Here is a 21234-nt window from a genome sequence, read left to right as displayed (position 1 = left end):
CTGAATCTGTTACTCAACAAGCTGCTACAGACAAAGCAATGAGCCTAGGAAACTCCACTCCCAGAGATTCCCAGGTGGAAGTGGTAAAGCTGGGATCCACCTCAGGTCTGTCTGACTCTAGCCACCTCCCTCTTAACCTTAGCTCAGCTCCTTCTCCATAAAGGAATAGAAAATATATTTAAAGGAAAGGCCCTGGAGCACTGTATCAACCGCTTTGATGAAGTAATCTCTCGGGAGGCTGAGGCAGGAGGAACTTGAGTTCAAAGCCAGCTTCAGCAACTTAGCAAGGTCCTAAGCAACTCAGCGAGACTCTGTCGCTAAATAAAATACAAAAAAAGGGTCAGGGATGTGGCTCAGTGGTTAAGTGCCCCTGGGTTCAATCCCCTGTACAAAAAAATAAAAGGTATTCTTAACTCTGCTTAAGGGAGAATGTCTTCTAAATGCAAAGCCCCTAGCACAGTGCCTGGTATATGCTAGAAGTTTAACAAATAGTCCCCAGTGAGGAAATGAGCAAACAAAAGCCCAGAAATATATTGCCTTCTCCTAAAGGGCAGACCTCCCAAGGCCCTGTGCTTGTGAACTACCCACAGCTGGGTGCCAACTGGTGTGCTAACAGGTTAGCAAGGAGAGGGGCTTGAGGAGTCCCTCCTTTGGCATTTCCTAAGTTTGGGGCTTCACATGAACACACACACACGGTGCTAATGTTGACAGAGGAGAGACACACATAAAAGGACACTGTTGTTCAAGGAGAACAGGAGAGAGCAGGGAGGTCATGGTATCATGCTCCAAGTGACTGTCAGCAAGCAGGTCACTTCAACTCTGCTGGGACCACAATTCAGTCTTTACTACAGCACCAGGCACAGCGGTCTGGTGTCTGACAGTTATCAAGGTTACAAGCAAGGCATATAATTGACTTACGGCATCTGTAAGAGCCGGGAGACGGTAGGCATGCCATTTTTACAGGCGTCACAAGACAGCGTAGACTCCAACACGGCCACTTGAAATGAACAGATACACATTTTAGTTCCACAGAACATGCTGGCAAATCCACTTGGTGATGAAAAGTTTGACACCGCTTTGTAACAACTGTCTGCAGGCTGATCAGGACAGTGTCAAAACTCTTCACACACAGACAGATGGCATACATGGGGGAGGGGGAATGCTGGCAACACTGGTGTACCCAATGACTCAAAAGAAATGCCTCAGGAACCATACGCTGACAGAAAGCCAAGTGTATTCCAAAGATAATTGGGGCCAGAACTTAAGACATCATTCATAAAAGTGTTTGTTCTCTCAGAGAAGTAAACCCTACACAGAAGCACAGCTCGGAGCTTGAAAGACATCTTGCTGCTTGCCTGATTTAAATCAAAACCAGCAAACAAAATGCCAGTCGTTGATGCCTCGTTATCCAACACCTTGGATGGCATAAAAAACAGCAGAGACTTTCTACCCCAAGGTCACTGTTCAGTTTTGGCTGTTCAAACTTAACACAAAATAGTCTTGGGGGCCTGTTTTCTTGACCTGTCTCATTTGACAATGACACTCAGTGGAGTGTTGACTTGCATATTCCCAGTACAGTGGTCCAAGAGTCACCCTGTTCTCCTCCCTCTGCTCTAGCTGAGTTCTGAGCTGGCTGTGGAGAGAAAGGAGGGTCCTGGATGAGTCTGCTTCAGTTCCTATAGAAGTTAACCCCCCACATCCTCCGCCTCTCCCGGGCCCCCTCAGGTAATGTTGGAAGAGCTCCTGGATCCAGTATGTTTGGGAAGCTGTACCCTGACTGGGCCTGCTGGGCTCTTCTCTACCAGGCTTCTGGTCCATGGCTCTCATGTTCTGTCCAAGTCCCACCCCAGCCTTGGTCTGACTCCGGCCACCTGCCAGTGTCCTTAAGACTAGCTTCAAGTTGCCAGGCCCTGGCTTCTGCTTCTGATTAAGACTCATACTGACTGTACTTCTCTTTATGTCCCTCTGCTTTCAAAATGCTAATGCATTTTCCAAAAAGTTTCCTGAAGGTTTCAGAGAGCTCCACAAATGGACAAGCCATCTGAGTATTTGCTGAAGTGTATTTCTGACTGTGGAGGATGGTAACTTTCTCTGGGTCTTTCCTGGACTCTGGAAACCAGAGGCTCTGTCTGAGCCTGGGAGATCCCTCCAAACCCTATACTGACCCACAGCCATGGACGGCGCAGGAGGAAAGGAATCCACAGGCACTGAGTCTGGAGGTCTTCCATAAGTCATTTCGTACAGTAAGTGGCCAAAGCAGTGGACATCCACACTTTCCAACGTCTGTGGAAGAAAGAGAGCAGTGCCCTGTTCATCCTTCACTTTGACCCCTGCTGCTCCTGCCCAAAGCCTCCACTGAGAAACCAGGCCCAGGGGCAGCCCTACTCCCAGTTGGTAATAAAAACACATTCCAAAGCCTTTTGTGAAGCCTCCCGAGGCATCATTTCTGACCAACTGTCATGGTCCTACCTCCATGGTTTTCCAGTCAATGATTTCACTCCCTTCCTTGCCCCACCTACCATTCAAGAGCCAGCAAAGTTCCCTGGGAGAAACAGTCAACCCCTAAGGCCCAACTCAGTGGTACCTTTCCCCACTGAGCACACATTTCCCACAGGGGTCCCACTGTGGGGATAATTTAGACCTAGAAATGAAACTACTGCTTCATTACTTTAGCGACTTACATTGATTTTCCTGAATTGTGTGAAGTAGGATCGGTAGAAGGAAGGCAGGCCCAGCAAGGAATTCTCGAGGTCTAGGAGTCGGCAAGTGTCCCCATCTAGCATCACATTGGAGGCATGAAGGTGCCCATAAGGGAATCCCTTGTCATGTAGAAACTTCAATACCTATTAAAAAATATGTATAGGTCACATTTTCTCCCAACTCACTTGGATATAAGATAAGTTAAACTTTGTGTGTATGTGTGTTTTTCTTTTTGGTTGGGGGTGTAGCTTAGTGGTAGAGCACATGCTTAATATGCAGGAGGACCTCGGTTCAATCCCCAGCACTGAAAACAACAAACAAACAAAAAAAACTGGTTTTTCTTTTAAAGTCAATGTATTTTGAAACAAAATCAAACAGGTCACTGGGGCAATTCCTAAAGAAAAATGCCACCTCTGTCTGTTCCTTTGGGGTGATGCTGAATGCTCTCAGGCTATGAGTCTGAGATGCAACACCAAGGTCCTTTTTCCAAAAATGGAGAAGGGCTGGGCACAGTGGTGCAGGCCTGTAATCCCAGCAACTCGGAGGCTGAGGCAGGAGAATCACTAGTTCAAAGCCAGCCTCAGCAACTTAGCAAGGCCCTAAGCAACTCAGTGAGACCCTAGCTCTAAATAAAATATAAAAAGGACTGGGGATGTGGCTCAGTGGTTAAGCACCCTGGGTTCAATCCCCAGTACCCCCCACCCCAAAAAAAGAGGAGTTTGGAGTGTATAGCTTTGAAGCCAAAAAGCTATGATTTAAGCACTTTCTGATCCCAACAGGCCAGCTCTCTTCAAAGAGTCTTAATCCTCCTGCATTAATGAATAAGCTATCATATCAGTGCTTTTGACAGGTACCCCAGAAAATGGACTGAGTTTGAAAATGTCTTTAGTCCAATCTCTGCTCAGGATCTATGTGACTGTTTATTAACAGAAACATACAACAGGCTCCCATCAAAAGATGCAAACTTTTCAGCTGCTATTTATATTTAGTGGATCACCTTGTAATAAAGAAGCCTCAATATGGCCCTGCAAGAGAGCAGCAAGACAGAGCAGCAACAGTCAAAGGAAGGATGCCCAGGACAGTCCACTGAGGCCTGAAAGGAAACATCACAACTTCCCTACTGTTGACTTTAAAAAAAAAATTTTTTTTTTTAACTTATAGTAATAAAGAAGCCTCAATATGGCCCTGCAAGAGAGCAGCAAGACAGAGCAGCAACAGTCAAAGGAAGGATGCCCAGGACAGTCCACTGAGGCCTGAAAGGAAACATCACAACTTCCCTACTGTTGACTTTAAAAAAAAAAAATTTTTTTTTAACTTATAGTGTCAAAATATACTAGAAGTAGTACATGTATGCAATATATAGTTAAATACACATAATGGAGGCTCATGTTTAAGTCTTTTTTCTTGATAGAGTTGCACAGGTCAGGAAGTCTAGAAAATATGATTTAGAGAGTAATATAGAAAAGGGCTTTCCTTTCCCTTTCTTCTCTTCTCTTCTCTTCTCTTCTCTTCTCTTCTCTTCTCTTCTCTTCTCTTCTCTTTCTTCTCTTCTTTTCTTTTCTTTTTTGGTGCTAGGGATTGAACTCCAGGTTTTGGGGTGCTAAGCATGCACTCTACCACTGAGCTATACCTCCAGCCCCAATGAAAAAGGCTTCAATACTGATTATATTTCTGTAAGGGAACCATATGCATTTATATTCCATATAACAAAACGTTTTTAAGTCTCAGTACAGAGATAAAGACCAACCAAACAGAAAACTTGATATCCTCATACCAAAGTTCTTAAAAATCAGACATCAAAGTTTAATAGCTAAAGCTTTTGGAATTTTACAGATGTAAATTACTGCTACCTTCATCTGAAATATTTGCTTATTGGGGTAAAATATGACAATGCCATCCGTTTATAAATAATCAGACTATGTCAGCAATTTTGGATATTGCCTGAAAACTTTTCCATTAAAAAAAAAAACAACAACATAATTGTGGACAAAACTCCAGTGCAACTTAAACAAAAATTAAATACCTCTTACCTCTAAAATCTGTCGTCCATATGTTTTTATTTGCTGGAGTTCAAGGCCCTGAATTTTCTTAGGGTTGCAGTACTTTTTTAAGAATGGGTCCTTTGGTTTTGCCTTTGGAAAAGAACAAAGAGCACATCAAAAAGTGGCAGAGGAGCCTCTATCTGTACCTGAGCATCCTGAACAGGAGACAGTCCACAGACACGGGAGGTTCCAGAGATGGCCAGCCCACAGGATGTGGGTTTAAAAACACAAGAGTCTGTGTAGTGAATAGAAAGAGGGTAACCTGGGTTCTGACCCTTCTCTTTCCCAGGGATGATGTGCCTAGTCTTGGCTTAGCAGTTCCCAGAACCCTGCATACGGTCCGAATTCTTCAGTTCTGCTTTGTTACATGTAACACCAACTTTAAAATTGACGCAAGCCTACAATGAAATGAACACAATCATGAAATGTCCTATCTTCCCTCATGTGAGAAAATAAATGCTCTTTAACCAGACTGGGTATTCTTTCCAAATAAATGAAAAATTAAAATCCTCAGGGCCTAGCTTCTGGAACCTTAGGTAGCAAGTATTAATAACAGGTTTTAAAGGGACTCAAAAAGTTTGTAACCATAAACATGTACATTTACCTTGTAAATCAGATCCTTCAAAGTTCCTTTTTCATTAAATGTCCTGATGAGCAATGCAGACGATTCATTAGCAGTGGCAAAGGTAACCCGATAGATGTAAGGGTGCTGCCAAAACAAAAAAGGAATTCACAATGATTTGCAGGGGATCCGGTTCAGGGTCTGGTTATGCAGGGTCAAGAGCCACCTTGGTGGTTCAGTTGCACACAAATATGAGGATATTCCTGAACAGTGGAAGTTTTAAGTTGTTTAGATGCTCAACTAGGTCTTCCTCCTCCAGATAAGGGAAGGGACATAGATGTTAGTGACAAAAGGAAGTGGATAACTGACATGGTAAGCTCCACTGTGGCGGTGTCTGCTTTGGTGTGTGCACTCTCAGTTCAGGCAAAAGTGTGGTGGAAGGGAGGAAATGCCTGAGTTTGGGGAATATGTTTTTGATATTCTGCCTCTGTAATCGGACAAAGAATACAATCAAGTCTCAGAACAACAGAGTGGAACCAGGATAAATGCACCTTTGCTCGAAGGTTGGCATCTTCGCCCCTTTCCAAAGCTGCTAGCATAGGTCACCCTGCCCTCCCACAGACGTTTGCAATATGATGATTCACAGTGTCCTCCTCATATGGGGACACTGACGTCAACCAAGTAGGGTGGGGAAAAGACAAATTATTTAATGATTGAGAGGAAAGTCCTCAAATAACCTCAAATTTTGGTTACATGAACAAACTGGCTCCAGACTGGTATGATAATGCCCGAGAGCTCAAAGGAATGCCATGAAAATTTAAACCAGTGCAAGCTGAACTGCACAGGGATGTGGGGGTGCCGCAGCTTTGAGGAGGGTGGAAGGGTATGCCCAGGAAAATACAGAAATGAAGTTTATCCTGATCATCACATCAGAATGGTGGCTGCTAACTTTTTACTAGCTTTACTGATACACAATCCATGTCATTACAATTGACCCTGACTATTCAATTCAATAGGCTTCAACATATTCGGTGGTAAGATATCACAATCTAATTACAGGACCTGTTCGTCATCCCAAAAAGAAATTCAATGAGACAAAGGGGAATGAAGGAAAGGGAGGGGCAATGGGAATAGGAAAGATGGTAGTGTGAATCAGTCATAAGTTTGCTATGTTCATACATAAATACATGACCAGTGAGACTCCACATCATGTCCAACCACAAGAATGGGATCCTAATTAGAATAAGTTATACTCCATGTATGTAGAATATGTCAAAATACACTGTACTGCCAAGCATATCTAAAAAGAATAATTAAAAAACCAATACAAACTTAAGTAACTTGTTTCTGAATAAAAATTACCGAAAGTAAAAAAAAAAAAAAAAAAAAAAAAAAAAAAATTTGATGAGTAAAATAAAAATTCTTCAGTCCATACTTATATAAATAAAGGGAATGGGGATATAGCTCAGCAGTAGAGTGCTTGCCTAGCATGCATGAAGCCCTGGGTTTGATTCCCAGCACAGAAAGATAAAAAGGAAAAAAGAAGGAAAGCTCTTCCTATGGTCTAATAAATACAAAAGAAATAATAAAATCAGAATGCTAAAACTAGTAGATTTGGTAAAGAACAGGATATTAATGTCATCTCAAAATATCTCCTAATACATTATTTAGTAATTAATTATAAATTTTATCTTAAGATGGGCACAAATGTTTAGATCAAGTTGTTCATTGTGATTTCTTTTCTATTTTTTTAATCTAATGAGAAAAAACTAAACACCTTAATGTCTGATTAGTTGAGTAAACTAGCCAAGGAAAATTCCATGCAGTCACTAATAATGATTTATTGTCAACTAAAGAAAAAAAAAAAAAAAAAAAAAAAAAAAAAAAACTAAAGAAGATCTGGTACACTACTAAAGGAAAAGTTTTAATACAATATTGTAGCTGGTACAGTGATGCATGTCAGTAACTCTAGTGACTCAAGAGGCTGAGGAAGGAGGATCTCAAAGTCGAGGCCATCCTGGGCAACTTAATGAGACCCTGTTTCAAAATAAAAAATATAAAGGACTGGGGATGTTGCCCAGTGGTATAGCATCCCTGGGTTCAATCCCCAGTACCAAAAACAAAACAAAACAAAAAAAATAATATTTATAAAATTTCCAAAAAATCAAATAAAATTCTAAAAAAGTAACAACTGAACATTTTGGTTCCTACTTCTAGTTGGTTGGGATTACAAGTGAGTTTTATTTTCTTACTTCTGCTCATCTGTGTCTTCTGGCTTCTCTACAATTAATGTGTACCTCTTGTGTGCACTACTTTAAAAAAGAAAAAGCATACCCATGAAAAGAAACTTAAAACTGTATGTAGACTGCATACCATACAGCCTGTCAAACTCAAGGCCACGCCATTTTTCTTGGTCACACGTCATATCTCGTTAAAAGACTGGTTTTATAGCATGACAAGCCACTCCATCTTCAAAAGTGAACTTGCTAACGCAAGCGGACAAGTCAGCATAATTGTGCTCAGCCCGCAAGGAACTCATTCTAGAGTTCTACATCCTCATGCAGACAAGAGATAAAGAGAAAATTTACTCAATTTTCTGGCCAGATTAGTCTTTGCTGAAGACATTCTCCACCTATTTTGAAATATAACATTGTGATCCTTTCCAACAAAGGCCTTGAATTAAACTTGTGCATTAGTGTAAGTAATGCTAATGAAGGTCAACTAGTAAGCCTGTGAGAGTAGTCACTGGCAGCAAAATGGATATTTTGCTTTTTCTTCACCCAGTTTATCTAAATCCTTAGTAGTTCTGTCTTTTGGACTAGAAGCAGATCTTCCAATTCCACTGATGCACATACCCTCACCAGAAAAGGAGACTCAGAAAAGTGGTTGCTTTCCTAATCTGGTATCTGCATAAAATACAAAGGCTAACCTGAGTATGGTAGTGCACACCTGTAATCCCAGCCACCTGGGAGACTAAGGCAGGATGATCATAAGCTCAAGGCCAGTCTCAGCAACTTAACGAAGGCCTCTCTCAAAATAAAGTAAAAAGGACTCAGGATGTAACTCAGTGATAAAATGCTTGCCTCGCATGCATGGAGCCTGGGTCTGATCCCCAGTACTACAAAAAACAAAACGCAATTTAAATATATTTTAAATTTATATTTAAATGATTACATTCCATGGGTTGTGCAGATGTCATGAGGGTCATTTCAAATGGCCTCGGATCAATGGGAGGAGCCCTGCACAGTTTCATCTGTACTGAAATCCACCGTCTCTCTCCATTCTTGAGCCTACAGAGTATTTTCGCTCTTGTGGTCATGTTCTCACACAACACTGAGAGAGACAGAAGGATGTGTACTTACCAAACAGGAAGGCAGAAGTTTGATTAGACACTGAAAATCTTTATCTGACAAGTACTTGTCTGGGCCAAGGTCAGCCTGAAAAAATGGGAGGAAATATCAGGGTACTGTCCTGGTCATCAAAAGAAAAATTCCTTAAAAGTCTTTCCCTTTAATTTTATTTGTCCAAATAAATAGCTATAAATCAAAGATGACAACCCGCTAACTCTTGTTGCCTCAAGGCCTTTCTGGCAAGATAGTGCGTAAACATACAAATACCAGGGTTTAACTGTGATTGGATTTAATTCTACTGACCAAATGTATCACTAGAAACCCCAAAGTGAGAGATTTTAAGTAGACAGGTGTTGGGAGGCTGAGGAAGGAAGTCCGCAGGCTTGAGGACAGCCTCACCAAGTTAGCAAGACTGTCTCAAAACTAAAAATTAAAAATTAAAAAAAAATGAAAGCATTAGGGATATAGTTCAGTGGTAAAGCCCTCAGTTCTGGGTTCAATGCCCAGTATTTTAGAAAATAAGTAAATAAAGTAAGTAAGTAAGTAAAGGAATTTTCTTTGGCAGTAAATTCCAAAACTATCAACCCTAAAGAGATCCCAGAGAATTATTTTAAGGTGTACCTATTTCTTTCCAAATGTTTACTAGGCAACTAAATATAATTACACCTATATAACCAAATACACAGCAAAGTGAACTTAAAATGACTCTCCTTTGATGTGGGACTGCAGAAGCCCTGACAACATCACTTAATAGTAGAGTAAGATTTTGTAATTCTCTTGTCAAATCTGCTTTCAGAAACCTATCTAAATTTCCTGAAATAAAACTGAAGCAATAAAAATACTAAAAAGGTAAAAAAAAAATCTGAAGCAAAAAATTCAGCTCACCCAGCTTAAGACTAGTCGTTCCTTTGGTTGATTTTTAATCTTCATCAAAAAATATTTCTTTCTTATCCTCCAGCCTGTCATTAAAGCAAAAATGTGTTTAGAGCTGCACCATTTTTACAATTGCTGTAAGTTTCATTGACTAAAGGTAATTGATCAAAATTAAGTTTGGCAAAATTATCCCTAGCTATGTAGGCACCAGTAAAAGAGCCATTTGTTTACGTTCACATGGTAAAGGGTATACCAGAGAGCAAGCAAGCAGGATGCTGGGGAGGAGGAAGAAAGAAGGAAAGGAAGGCAACAGTCTAGGAGGCTGAGGCAGAAGGATTGTGAGTTCAAAGGCAGCCTCAGCAACGTGGTGAGGCCCTAAGCAACTCAGTGGAACCCTTTCTCTAAATAAAATACAAAATAGGGCTGGGCATGTGGCTCGGTGGTTGAGTGCCTCTGGGTTTAATCCTTAATACAAAAAAAAAAAAAAAAAAAAAAAAAGAGAGAGAGAGAGAGGGAAACAAAGAAATTATTCATGGAAGTAATAAGAAAACAGCACTCAATTTGGATTAAATGAAAAAGATAGATAAAGAATGAATGGTGGGGGTGGTGTGGGGGCTGGGGTTGCAGCTCAGTGGTAGAATGCTTGCCTGGCACGTGTGAGGCACTGGGTTCCATCCTTAGCACCACATAAAAATAAATAAATAAAATGAAGGTATTGTGTCCATCTACAACTAAAAAAAAAAAAAAAAAAATGGTGGGTGCTAAAAGTTACTACCATCCAAATCCTAAAGTTACTACCAATGAATCCAAGATTCATTAAGTGTTAACAGTAGGGAGGCAAAAAGAAAAAGAAGTCACCAGAACTTAAGGGCTTCCTTGGTTTATGTATCACAAAGTAGGACCAAGAACGCAGGTGTGCCACCTGTCTCCTTAATGGACTGAGCAGGCCAATTTCTCACCTATGTCTTTCAGCGGCTCCACCACCTCCCACTTTGGCTCAGATCGGAAGAACATGGAAACCTGTTGTAAGGCAATCTCTGTAAAGACATTTAGAAACTCATTAGTTAGATGTATTAGGAAAGGGCCATCTGCTTCAGATATTATTCTCACAAATGAAAAAATGACAGAAAGAATACGAAGAAGAAGGGGAAGAGGAGGAAGAGCAGGAGGAAGAAGACTATAACACCTACAAACCATGTGGGATTTTAGATTGGACCCTGAAACAGCAAAGCCCATTAGTGGAAATACTGGTGAAATCTGAATAAAGCATGTTTTTAACAGCAATATGATAGCTGGGCACGGTGGAGCATGCCTGTAATCCCCACAACTCAGGAGGCTGAGGCAAGAAGATGGCAAATTCAAGGCCAGTCTCAGCAACTTAGTGAGGCTCTGTCTCAAAATAAAAAATAAATGGGAAAGGGCTGGGGGTATGGCTCAGTGGTTAAGCACCCCTAGATTAGATCCCCAGTACAAAAAAAAAAAAAAAAAAAGTAATATGATACTAATTTCTCTTGACAAGTGTGTCATAAGATATTAACAGTGGGGGATAGGTATATATGGAAACTCTTTGCAATACCATTGCAACATCTCTGTAAATCTAAACTCATTCCAAAATTAAAAGTTTATCAAAGAGCAAAAGAATGTAATTATTAGTGATATGAAAAAATATATACCTGTATATACATGTATATATATATATTTTTTTAAACTGGAAAATCTAAAACATGTAAACGAGCTAGCCTAAGCCATGAATTTCATATATACCCCAGGCCACAACCAAAACTCAGGACTCAAAACACATTCTAAGGACAGACTGGAAAAGCACTGAATATTGTTCCAAGTGGTATTTATCCCATCTTCATTGCTCATAGAATTATAGCTTTCACCAACAAAGAAGTGATTAGCCTTGAATAAATACCGGAAATAATAGCCAGTGTTTTAGAAAAACATCTATGTTCAGTAACAACATGGTTCTATTGTAAGAAGTCACTGAGTGCCTGTTTACTGGAAAAAAAAAAAAAATCCACTCCTACCCTTGGTGTTCATTTATCATGAGAATGCTTCCCCCCCTTGAAGAAGACAATGAGAACAGGAAGTTCTTTAAAGTACACTGTATTAAGAAACCATCAGAATAACTGCTTTTTACATTTCCTGGAAAAAAGCAACATCTGTAAGCTGCCATTTCCTCTCAATGCAGCGAGTAAATGAAACCAGTTCAGATCCCCGAAAGCAAACAGCCACCATCTAAATGCACTGTGGAATTCCACCTCTGCCAAGCACAAGCACTAGCTACATTCCAAGGAGACTGGTGAGGGATGAGGGATTTGCCAGAAATGCTCTCCATATGTCAAAATGACCTCGCCTCCAATTACCATGCAGAGAGCTTGGCAAACAGCTTCATTCTGATATGTTTTACAGTACATTATGCGTTAACCAAGACAGGAAAGAAAATAACTTCCTAGCTACTTGTTTACTGACTCAATATGTTAAGTGTCAATGGTATCCACTCAGAAGAAAACACAGGATACCCAAATACAAAATTGGCTCCATTTACATTTGTTTAACTACCCCAATGAGCAACGAACCATTTATAAGCAGAAGCATATAAATTTTTATTATCAACTCTGGGAACTTCGCACCTTCTCTATAAATAACATTGCTATAAAGCACTTTTAGTATTTCTAAAATAACTTAGAAATAAACTTAAAAGGAAATTAAGCGAAAATTATTCATATCAACTTTGAGAAGAATCATGATAAATAGTTTTCTAACACAGTACCATGTCATTTCAAAGACTGTAAAGGATAGTTGTTCAAAGCTAACAGTGACTCATAATTCCCTACAAAATCATTAGTCAACAATATTTATTTATGCTACTGCATACCATATGTTGTTTAAGGAATGGGGAAATAGCCAGGAACAAATAGAACATGCTGGATTTGTTAATGATAAATTGAGGACTAGAGAATAGATTCTCTTTTTACCTTAGGGGTCAGAGAATTGCAAAAAGGACATTTTCTTTCCACCGAACTATGATGTATGATGTAAATAAATCACAGGCTATGATGCTCCCAATCTTAATGCCTTCTCGCCCCAGATTCAGGCAACATGTTTCAATACTAAATATTACTCTTGTGCTTAGAAGCCTTTACTGGCCCCACTTCCTTACCAAATCTAGTCCATGCTGCTAAACACGGTGTTCAACCTGCCTCTGGCTTAACTCATCATCCTGTCTTTTCTACCACAAATGTTTAGGGTTTCCCACTCTGCGCTCAGCCTGGTCTCCCAAAGGCCGGCCTTCCCCAGTGCCTCACCATTTCTATCCCTCCAGGCTCAGCTCAGCTTTCCATCCCTAGCCAGGGCTTTTCTCCATGGCCTCAGAGCTCTCTCTGTCCCGCTCTTATGGAATTATCCAGGGCTTGTCCTGCATTAGGATGACTCTCTTCCACAGACTGTAAACTGGCTGGAAGGACCTCTTAACCTGGAAAAATCCAGAGCCATTTGAAAATATTTCTCTCCTGCTCGGGTGGCTCTGCTGGAAGCAGTGGCCCCTGCCTCTCAGCCTGGCTAACTTGCCGTGGCCCTCAAGTCTCACTGTGGGTAACACCTGTTCTGGAGAGCCCCCTTCCAACTCCAGGTCTGGACCGTCCGCCCTTCCCTACCCTCACCCCACCCCTTTCAAGGTGCTGCCAAGTGTTCACCTGTCAAGGCCATCACCTGACAATCTCCCTATTTAAGGGCCTTGGGTTTGGGGGTGAGTGGGATGGAGGGACTATTCCTTTCTCCTGGCCGTATACTTAGCCCCTGTCATATATAGATAGGTGCTCAAAATTTGATGACATAAGAACTAAGGGTTCATTACATGGTCGATAGATGTGGAACCTCTCATTAGGACATGAAACCCATGGAAAGGAAGACATCTGCCCTCTACTTCTTTAGCACTGACAAGTGGGAAGCCTCACGCTCAGTGAGTGCTGATGAACAAGTCCAGGATAAGAGATTCAGAGGCAGATCGCTGAGTCTGTCCTGTGCTTCCCAGGAGGCTTGGATATACCAGGCACCCCACTGTGTGCAGTCTCTGAACTCTTAGATCCCAACCCCATGGGGTGACTGCAGGGAAAAAACACCAGTCCTCTAGCCCTGCAGCTGGGCTCCAAATCTACCACAGGCACGTGGGCATGTCTCAGAGGAGCCTGCAACCTCTCTCAGACATCCTGCTTTTGATCTGAACATTGTACCCCAGCATTCCCTCCTTTTATCCTCCTATTCAAGGGATTCCTGGGGTCTTAGGACTAGAAGGACTTCAACGCTGCCTGCCCTCCCCACACCTGCAGTTTTGTAGGTCAGGACCCAGAGCCACAGAGGGGAAATGCTGCCAACAGCAAAGTCAGAAGCAGGGAACAGGCCTCCTGATTTCTGGTTCAAATGACTCTTGTGTGGTCATTAAAACCTTCTTTGTGGGCTGAGGCTGTAGCTCAGTGATACAGCACTTGCCTAGCATGCACAAGGCTTTTAGCTCAATCTCCAGCACCATTAAAAAAAAAAGAAAAAGCTTCATACTCTGAGGAGATGTGCAGGTTTGAGGTGGGACAGTGGTTACAGCACAGAGGCTTCTAAATGACAGAAGGGGCTTGTCATAAGATGAATACGACTGCGTGTGTTCTCAATACAAACTGCTCTTGACTGCGAGACCCTCTTGCTCTTGTACAATATCTGGCCCAAGCACCTGACAACCCCCGCATGGAGGACCAAAGGCCAACATCGACCTTCTGTGGATGTGGTCATTTGGAGAAAGCCAGAAAAAGAAAGAATGGCCCAGTAATCCCAGGCTGGGGACTCCGGGAGGACAGGAAGCAGCTGCTGATATCCTGAGACCTCCTGGTGACCTGTTCCTGGGGCGCTGGATTGGCAGCACAGTCCCCTCTAACAAGGCCTCAACTCCAGCCGGAGCACCGAGCAGGAGAGTGGCGTGAGGATCTTGCCACCACCTGTGTCCCTCAAATCCCGCTGAAGTTGGGTGGTGACCACAGACTACCAGGAAACTGAGGAGAGGCAGACTTTATCCACACTTAGTGGGAGAAGAGGCCCAGATTACAGAAGGGCCAGTTGGGAGCTGTGCAAGAGCCCCCTGGGAACCACGTCAGTGCATTTCTGGAATGGCTGAGTGGAGCTGGTGAGGAGGAGGTGGCCTGGGCTTCCTTCTCCTGATGCAGTTGGTGAGTCAGTCTAGAGCAAGTTCTGACATTTCAAAGGGGGAAACACATCAGCATCTTTCTGAAAACAGCACCCCTCACCTATTGCGTCATTACAGGACTCTGCCCTCTACACAGCAGCTGGAGTCTTGAGCATCTGGATTCCGGTAGGAGTTTCTGGTGACTTTTTATACCCCTGCCCACATCTGCTTTGAACTCCTGACAGTCTACTATGCTGTGAGGTAGGGAAAGATCAAGAACAGTAACGGCATGCAGGGGAGGTGCAGTACAAGGAGAAACAGAGATCAAACAACCTTCCAGAAGCTAAATAGAATTTTAACTTGAAAAAATTCAGACCAGACTTAGGCACACAAATGTACAAGGCTGGACCAGGCCATTCCTCTCTGGAGACCTTAATTTTCCTCATCTATAAAGTGAAAAGGTTAGTCTTGGTACAATAGCTCCAAGATACCTTCTAGTGCAGACCCCCTGTGACTCAAGGTACTTGTGGTACAAGCTCCCTGAGAGCAGAGTGCATCTGCTTCACACCCATGTCACGCCTGCATCCCCAACACTCAGTGGATGCTTGTGGAGTGAATGGCTTCATTATATGCGCACTACATCTTGATGCCTGTCTGCAGGAGAAGAGCCACAGACACTCAGGAAGTGATGCAGACGAACATGAATAGGACTGAGTTGGGGCTGATTTGATAAGTCAGTTTAGGTGACCTGCTGACAATGTCTGGAACAATCAGATGCAGCATGGAGAAATGAAAGCCACTAAAGATGCTACTCTGACAGAATTGGAGCTGTCCTGAGAGCCCCAGTCCTACTTGTGATATCTTTTTCCTTTGTGAACCAAAAAGCAAGTGGGAGAAGAATGGAATCCTTCTAACAGCTCAAGGTACAATTTTATAATTTATAATAAATGTGATTTTGAAATAAACTTTCCTTCTCTTGGCTGTTCTGAAAAGGCATTTTCCTTAGCGGTGTATAGCACTTCAACTGGAAGACAGCAAGCCCTTTCTAGAGCAAGACGTCTCCCACTTTAATGTGCATGCAGTGCGCCTGGGGACCTGCTCAAGGCAGATCCTGAATCAGCAGGTCTGGGCTGGGGCCTGAATCCTGCACTTCTGACAAGCTGTCATGATGCCAATGCGGTCAGAGGTCAGAGAACCACACCATGAGTAGGCAGCATCAAGAGCTGTGGTTTTCAAGCTAGGCTGTGTACTGGAATCACTCAGGCAGCTCTATAAACTACGAGCCCTACTGTAGAGACTGTGATTTCATCTGCATGCATGCAGCCTGGGTGCTGGGACTTTTTAAAGCCCCCAGTGATTCCACTATGCAGAAGAGTTTGGTGCCCAGGAAATAAGCCTCAATTTCCCTCTCTCTGAAACAGGAATAAAAGGACCTCCCTCTAATTACTTTTAAAGCAATGTTTTCAAGAACCAATAATCTGACAAAAATCCATTCTCTTAGCAAGAAAATGTATAATACCCAGAGTTCCACACAGAAAGCCTCTAAGCAGGGCTTGGCTTTAACCAATGAGTTGAATTTTGCTCCTGGGTTCAGGTTCACACGGTTTCTGCTGGTCCCTTTAAGTCCACACTGGAGTGTATTTAATATTTTGTTCTTCCTTCCACTGACCTCAGGCTTAGGCTCCGATGCTGCTTTGTGTGTAATCAGTATTGGAAGAGAAGTCACTTCAACTTGGACCCTTGGCAGCACCCTGATTCAGGGAGACTCTGTAAGAGGTACCCTCTGTGCTTTGCACTAGAGGGTCTCAGGAGCATGGGAAAAAAGAAAGGACCCTTCTGAATCATTGCTGTATTTAAAGTAAATCCCCCGAAGAAACAGACACACTATATATTGTAAATACCAAAACAAAGCCAAACTGTGTGAGGTGGTATGTGCCTGTAATCCCAGTAGCTCAGGAGGCTGAGGCAGGAGGATCGAGAGTTCAAAGCCAGCCTCTGCAACTTACAGAGGCCCTAAGCGACTAGTGAGACTCTGTCTCTAAATAAAATACAAAAAAGGCCTGGGGATGTGGCTCAGTGGTTAAGTGCTCCTGGGTTCAACAAATAAAAAAAAATCAGAGCCAAATACAAAACAAATTGAGATCACTATATATACCACTGTAAATTACATACTCTCTGCTCTGTCAGAATAGATAATAAAGACAAAGATTGTAAGTTCTAGACATAATTTCTCTTCCATATTTTTCTGTGCAAACATTGTAAACATTTTAGAAGTAAATTAAGTTCTTATAAATCTAGAGTAAATTATAATCAAGTAAGTCTTTGTAAATAAATAACACCTTATTACAAATGTGCACATTTCCCTATCTGGAAGTAGATTACCTCCTGCTAAGGACAGTGCCCGAAGTGACCAAAGCTGACAGACCCCTTTGCTTACCAGTGTAGTTTGCAGAATAGTTGTTTGGATCTAGAAACTTCTTAACCAGTTCACAATTAGACAAAATATGATTTGTGGTGATAACATTGAGATAATTCTGAAGACCTTTCTGCCTCTCAGCTATGAATTCACGATCCATGTTTCCAATCAATTTTTTGGGAGGAAGAGGTAGACTTAATCCTGCAATCTTAAAAAATAAAATAAAAAGATATTATACTTATGTCATCCACTAATAAAATTTACTATCAGGGTCCTAAACTATCATAGTTCATTAAATTTCAGACAACATAGATTTTAAGATGCATCCTAATTTTAGTAATATTATAAAAATGTGAAAAAAAAAAAACTATGTCTTTTGGAATTGATAACATTCTGTATGAAGTACAGTAACTTTAAAATTTTATTTAAAGGGCTGAGGATGAAGTTCGTCCAGAGTGCTTGCCTAACGTGTGAGGCCCTAGCTTCAATCTCCAGCACAATAAATAAATTCATTCATTCATTAAAATTTCTTAACCAAAGCTACGCATGAACATAATGCCAAGAACAAATAATTTTATAAAAAAATTATTGCTGGTAGTCCCACGGTACTCTGTCCACCACTCTCTCTACCACCAGGTGACATCTCTTCTCCCCTACCCTGAAATAGCCACATTCAATTCTTTCCATGTATCTTTTGGCAGTGGGGAATGCTCATATTGCTATGTCTTGACTTCTCATTTTTGGGAAATATCTATAATTTTCCATTATGGAAGATGAAGATTAAGTTCTTTTTCACAATTCTGACCTTACTCCACACACATCAAATCCCCATCTGCATATATTGTTATATTACAATTTTAGTGCATTATCATATTTACACTAGGTAAGTTATATTCATAATAGTTATATTCATAACAACTGCTAAACCTTTTTGGGGGGTTCTGTGATGTAAATTGAGACCTTATCAAATTATCTGCTTCCCTTCTCAAAATTCTACCTTCCCATATCTGCTTCATGAGTGAGCTCTCAGCTACTGGATTTTTGGCTTAATTTTGTTGTGGTTTCGTCCTCTGCTATTATATTTGTCCTTGAGGGTGTGTGTATGTATGTGTATGTGTGTGTGTGAGTATGTGTGTGTGTGTGTGTGTGTGTGTGTGTGTGTGTGTGTTTATAAAATCAATTTACTATTGTCTAGACTGGTTTGGAGAGGAAAGAAAAGCAAATGCAGGTGCTCAATCCACTATCATTTTCCAGATCATTTAAAATGTTGAGTCTATTTTTCAAGCTTAAAAAAACAAAGCATCGAATTGGCATTTTAATGTGGAGAGCAAAGTCACTTTCAAAGAGTGTCGTCCAAGTGGTGTGGCTATTGATGGAGGGTCAGGTCTGAAGAGAAGGGCATCCTGAACTCAGAAAAGGAAGTCATCTGGACCACTCTGTGGGCCAACCTAACTGGGACTGGCCACTCTACATTTTTCAAACAATGATGCAGCCAGATGAAGATGCTAAAGTTGATACTGGACCAGATGAAAAGGTTCACTGACGATTCTAAATTGCCTATTTCTTTAATGTAATTTTGAAAATACGTCAGAGCACAATCAGAGAGAATTTTCTATTTTGGCATAATTTATTGCCAGAGAACACACTTCAATTTCAGATTGGTTTCCTCTGTCATACAATTAGCCTTTATCTAATGATGGTTTCTTTGTTTGCTAAATAAAAAATGCATCCTCATCCAGCTATCAAGCATCCAGGCTAATTGCTTTATTTTATTTTGTTCAGGTCATGAAGTATTAACCAAAGGTAATATATAAGCTAAAACATAGCAGATGTGTCCCCTTATATAGCTATTGATGAAACTATAGAATATAATCTTACTTTGAGTGAGTGTGTGTGTGTGTGTGTGTAAGCCTAGAGATAAGTTTATATAGGCACAAAAAATAGACTGAAAGGACACACACCACTGCTTAACAATAGCTACCTCTTGCAACAAGTTAATTTTTTTTTTTTCAGATAGCTACATAAATACAGCTTTATTCATTTTTCAGAGATTGTCTTTTGGCTAAGAAAATTATGTAAAACAATAAAAAATAACTATGATTTTTGCCTGAAAAAGTCAATTGTGTTTACTTGCTAATCCAATTTTATTAACCGCAGTACACAGAAGTCCCAGGATATACCACGCATACTCGAGTCTTCTTTTTGTGCTTGAGGAAGACATGGGAGTATTTGCTGGACTTTCTGGATCTTTTTTAAACTAGCTTTTGCAGTTAATGACTTGGAGAATTCAGCACAAAAAGCTGCCAAGTCTCTTTTTCTTCCAGTTCTCTACTTATCCCTTCAAAATTCCCTTTGTGGCAACCAACACTTGTAGGAGGCTCCACCTACTGAGGACTGCCTTTCTAAGTGGAGAGAGCTCAATCTTCTCTGTCTACTACTTCAACTTCTGCTGGCTTCTTGATGTCTATTTTTTTTTCTTTGCCTTTTTTTTCTAGGTTAAACTGAGCAATCTCATCGTTTTTCTCTTGATGCACTTCAGCAGTGAATTATTCCTCCTGGCTAAGAGCTTCGCGTCCTCAATGTGAATTGTGCCTCTTTTTCCATTGCTGCTGCTCCTCGGCCTCCGCTTTGTCCTCCTTCATGTGGTACGACCCAGCAAAGTACAAGAAGGCAGAAAGAGGTGGCTGCATCTGGGCATGGTGGTGCACTCCTGTAATCCCAGCTACTTGAGAGGCTGAGACAGGAGGCTCACAAGTTTGAGGTCAGCCTCAGCAACTTAGCAAGGCCCTAACCAAGTTAGTGAGACCCAGTCTCTAAATAAAAAATATTGAAAGGGTCAGGAATGTAGCTCAGTAGTTAAGCACCTCTGGGCCAATCCCTGGTACCAAAAAAAAAAAAAGAGGTGGCTGCCCATCCAGTCAGATTCCTGTGGCAGTCTTAATTTTTATGTTTATAATGCTCATTCACTACTTTTTTTCAATTAAATAACAAAGAAAATCCCTTTTGCTTCTCAAACTGATTCTATAGGAAGCAAACATTTTTTTTTTTTTTAAATTACCATTGGGCTGGGGTTTGGCTCAATGGTAGAGCCCTGGCACGTGTGAGGCACTGGAACCTTCGATCCTCAGCACCACATAAAAATAAATTAAAAAAAAATTTTTTTTTAATTACCACTAAGCAGTATTAACTACTGACTGGCACTACCCCATGCCAGCCAGCACCAACTGCATCCCACCACACCCAGAATGGATATATATCTAATGTCATCAGGTTCAAACACCAATATTTTCCCTATTTTTCATTCATGGTGGGGATGTGGGGTGAATTTGATAAAACAGCTATCTTGAATTATTAGGGTTCCAAGCTTCAACCAGGCTATTTTTCCAAGCTTCATTTTACTCTGGAAAAATGTAATGTCTGCCTAAACATCCCATCAGTTCTTCAAAATCATCAGTTTTTTTGCCATTAGCTGCAATTACAGTGTCCCTACTATGTCAGAGAAGCTGGAGGTGGTTTTTCTGCCCTAGATGAAGACCTCAGGTAAATATTCCTAGAAATACAAAACTATGCAACGTGGGTTATTTTTAAATGCCTTTTGCCTGGTACGGTGGTGCAGGCCTATCATTCCTACTACTTGGGAGGCTGAGGCAGGAGGATTACAAGTTGGAGGCTAGCCTGGGCAACTTAGTGAGACTGTCTCAAAATGAAAAATAAGAAGGGCTGGGGATGTAGTACAGTGGCAGAGCACCCCTGGGTTCAATCTCCGGTACCAGAAAAAGATAAAATAAAATATTGCCTTTTACCAAAGATTACCATTCAAGAGACATTTATTTTCTCTTTCAGCTTTCTCTCAGACTTTCTAAAATACTTCCCAATCACAGAATATAAAATTTAAAATGTCAGTGATGAGAAAGGAGGGGAAAATAACAGTAGCACATAGAGTGATAAAATCACTGAGCCTCTGATTTCCCAGACATCTCCACAGTGCCACTTTCTAGCTGGGACACCTCATTGCCTCTCCTTCACTGCCTTCCCCTTTAACTAGTGCTATGGATTCCCTTGAGTTCCTTTCTGAAGTGAAGGAGAACAGGAAAGCCAAGAGGAGGAGTCCTGAGTTC

At 41.3% G+C, this 21234-nt stretch overlaps 1 protein-coding gene across 13 annotated transcripts in view; it reads right to left on the bottom strand.

The window, feature by feature from the left end:
- The window catches only part of PXK (PX domain containing serine/threonine kinase like), a 75117-nt gene that overhangs the window by 19424 nt on the left and 34459 nt on the right, over positions 1-21234 (bottom strand). For all 13 annotated transcript variants that reach the window (XM_079114406.1, XM_079114407.1, XM_079114415.1 and 10 more), the window contains exons 4-12: positions 17138-17324; positions 10487-10564; positions 9540-9613; positions 8667-8741; positions 5347-5451; positions 4731-4832; positions 2682-2843; positions 2166-2283; positions 919-997 (exon numbers count right to left, since the gene is read on the bottom strand). In XM_079114406.1, the coding sequence (XP_078970532.1) occupies positions 919-997; positions 2166-2283; positions 2682-2843; positions 4731-4832; positions 5347-5451; positions 8667-8741; positions 9540-9613; positions 10487-10564; positions 17138-17324 (980 nt within the window). The remainder of the gene's footprint in view (positions 1-918; positions 998-2165; positions 2284-2681; positions 2844-4730; positions 4833-5346; positions 5452-8666; positions 8742-9539; positions 9614-10486; positions 10565-17137; positions 17325-21234) is intronic.

Source organism: Sciurus vulgaris, assembly GCF_902686455.1.
Source record: "Sciurus vulgaris genome assembly, chromosome: 16".
Classification (NCBI taxonomy): domain Eukaryota; kingdom Metazoa; phylum Chordata; class Mammalia; order Rodentia; family Sciuridae; genus Sciurus; species Sciurus vulgaris.
The sequence above is the reverse complement of the archived record's forward strand: the minus strand, read 5'-3'. Positions and strand labels throughout refer to the sequence as shown.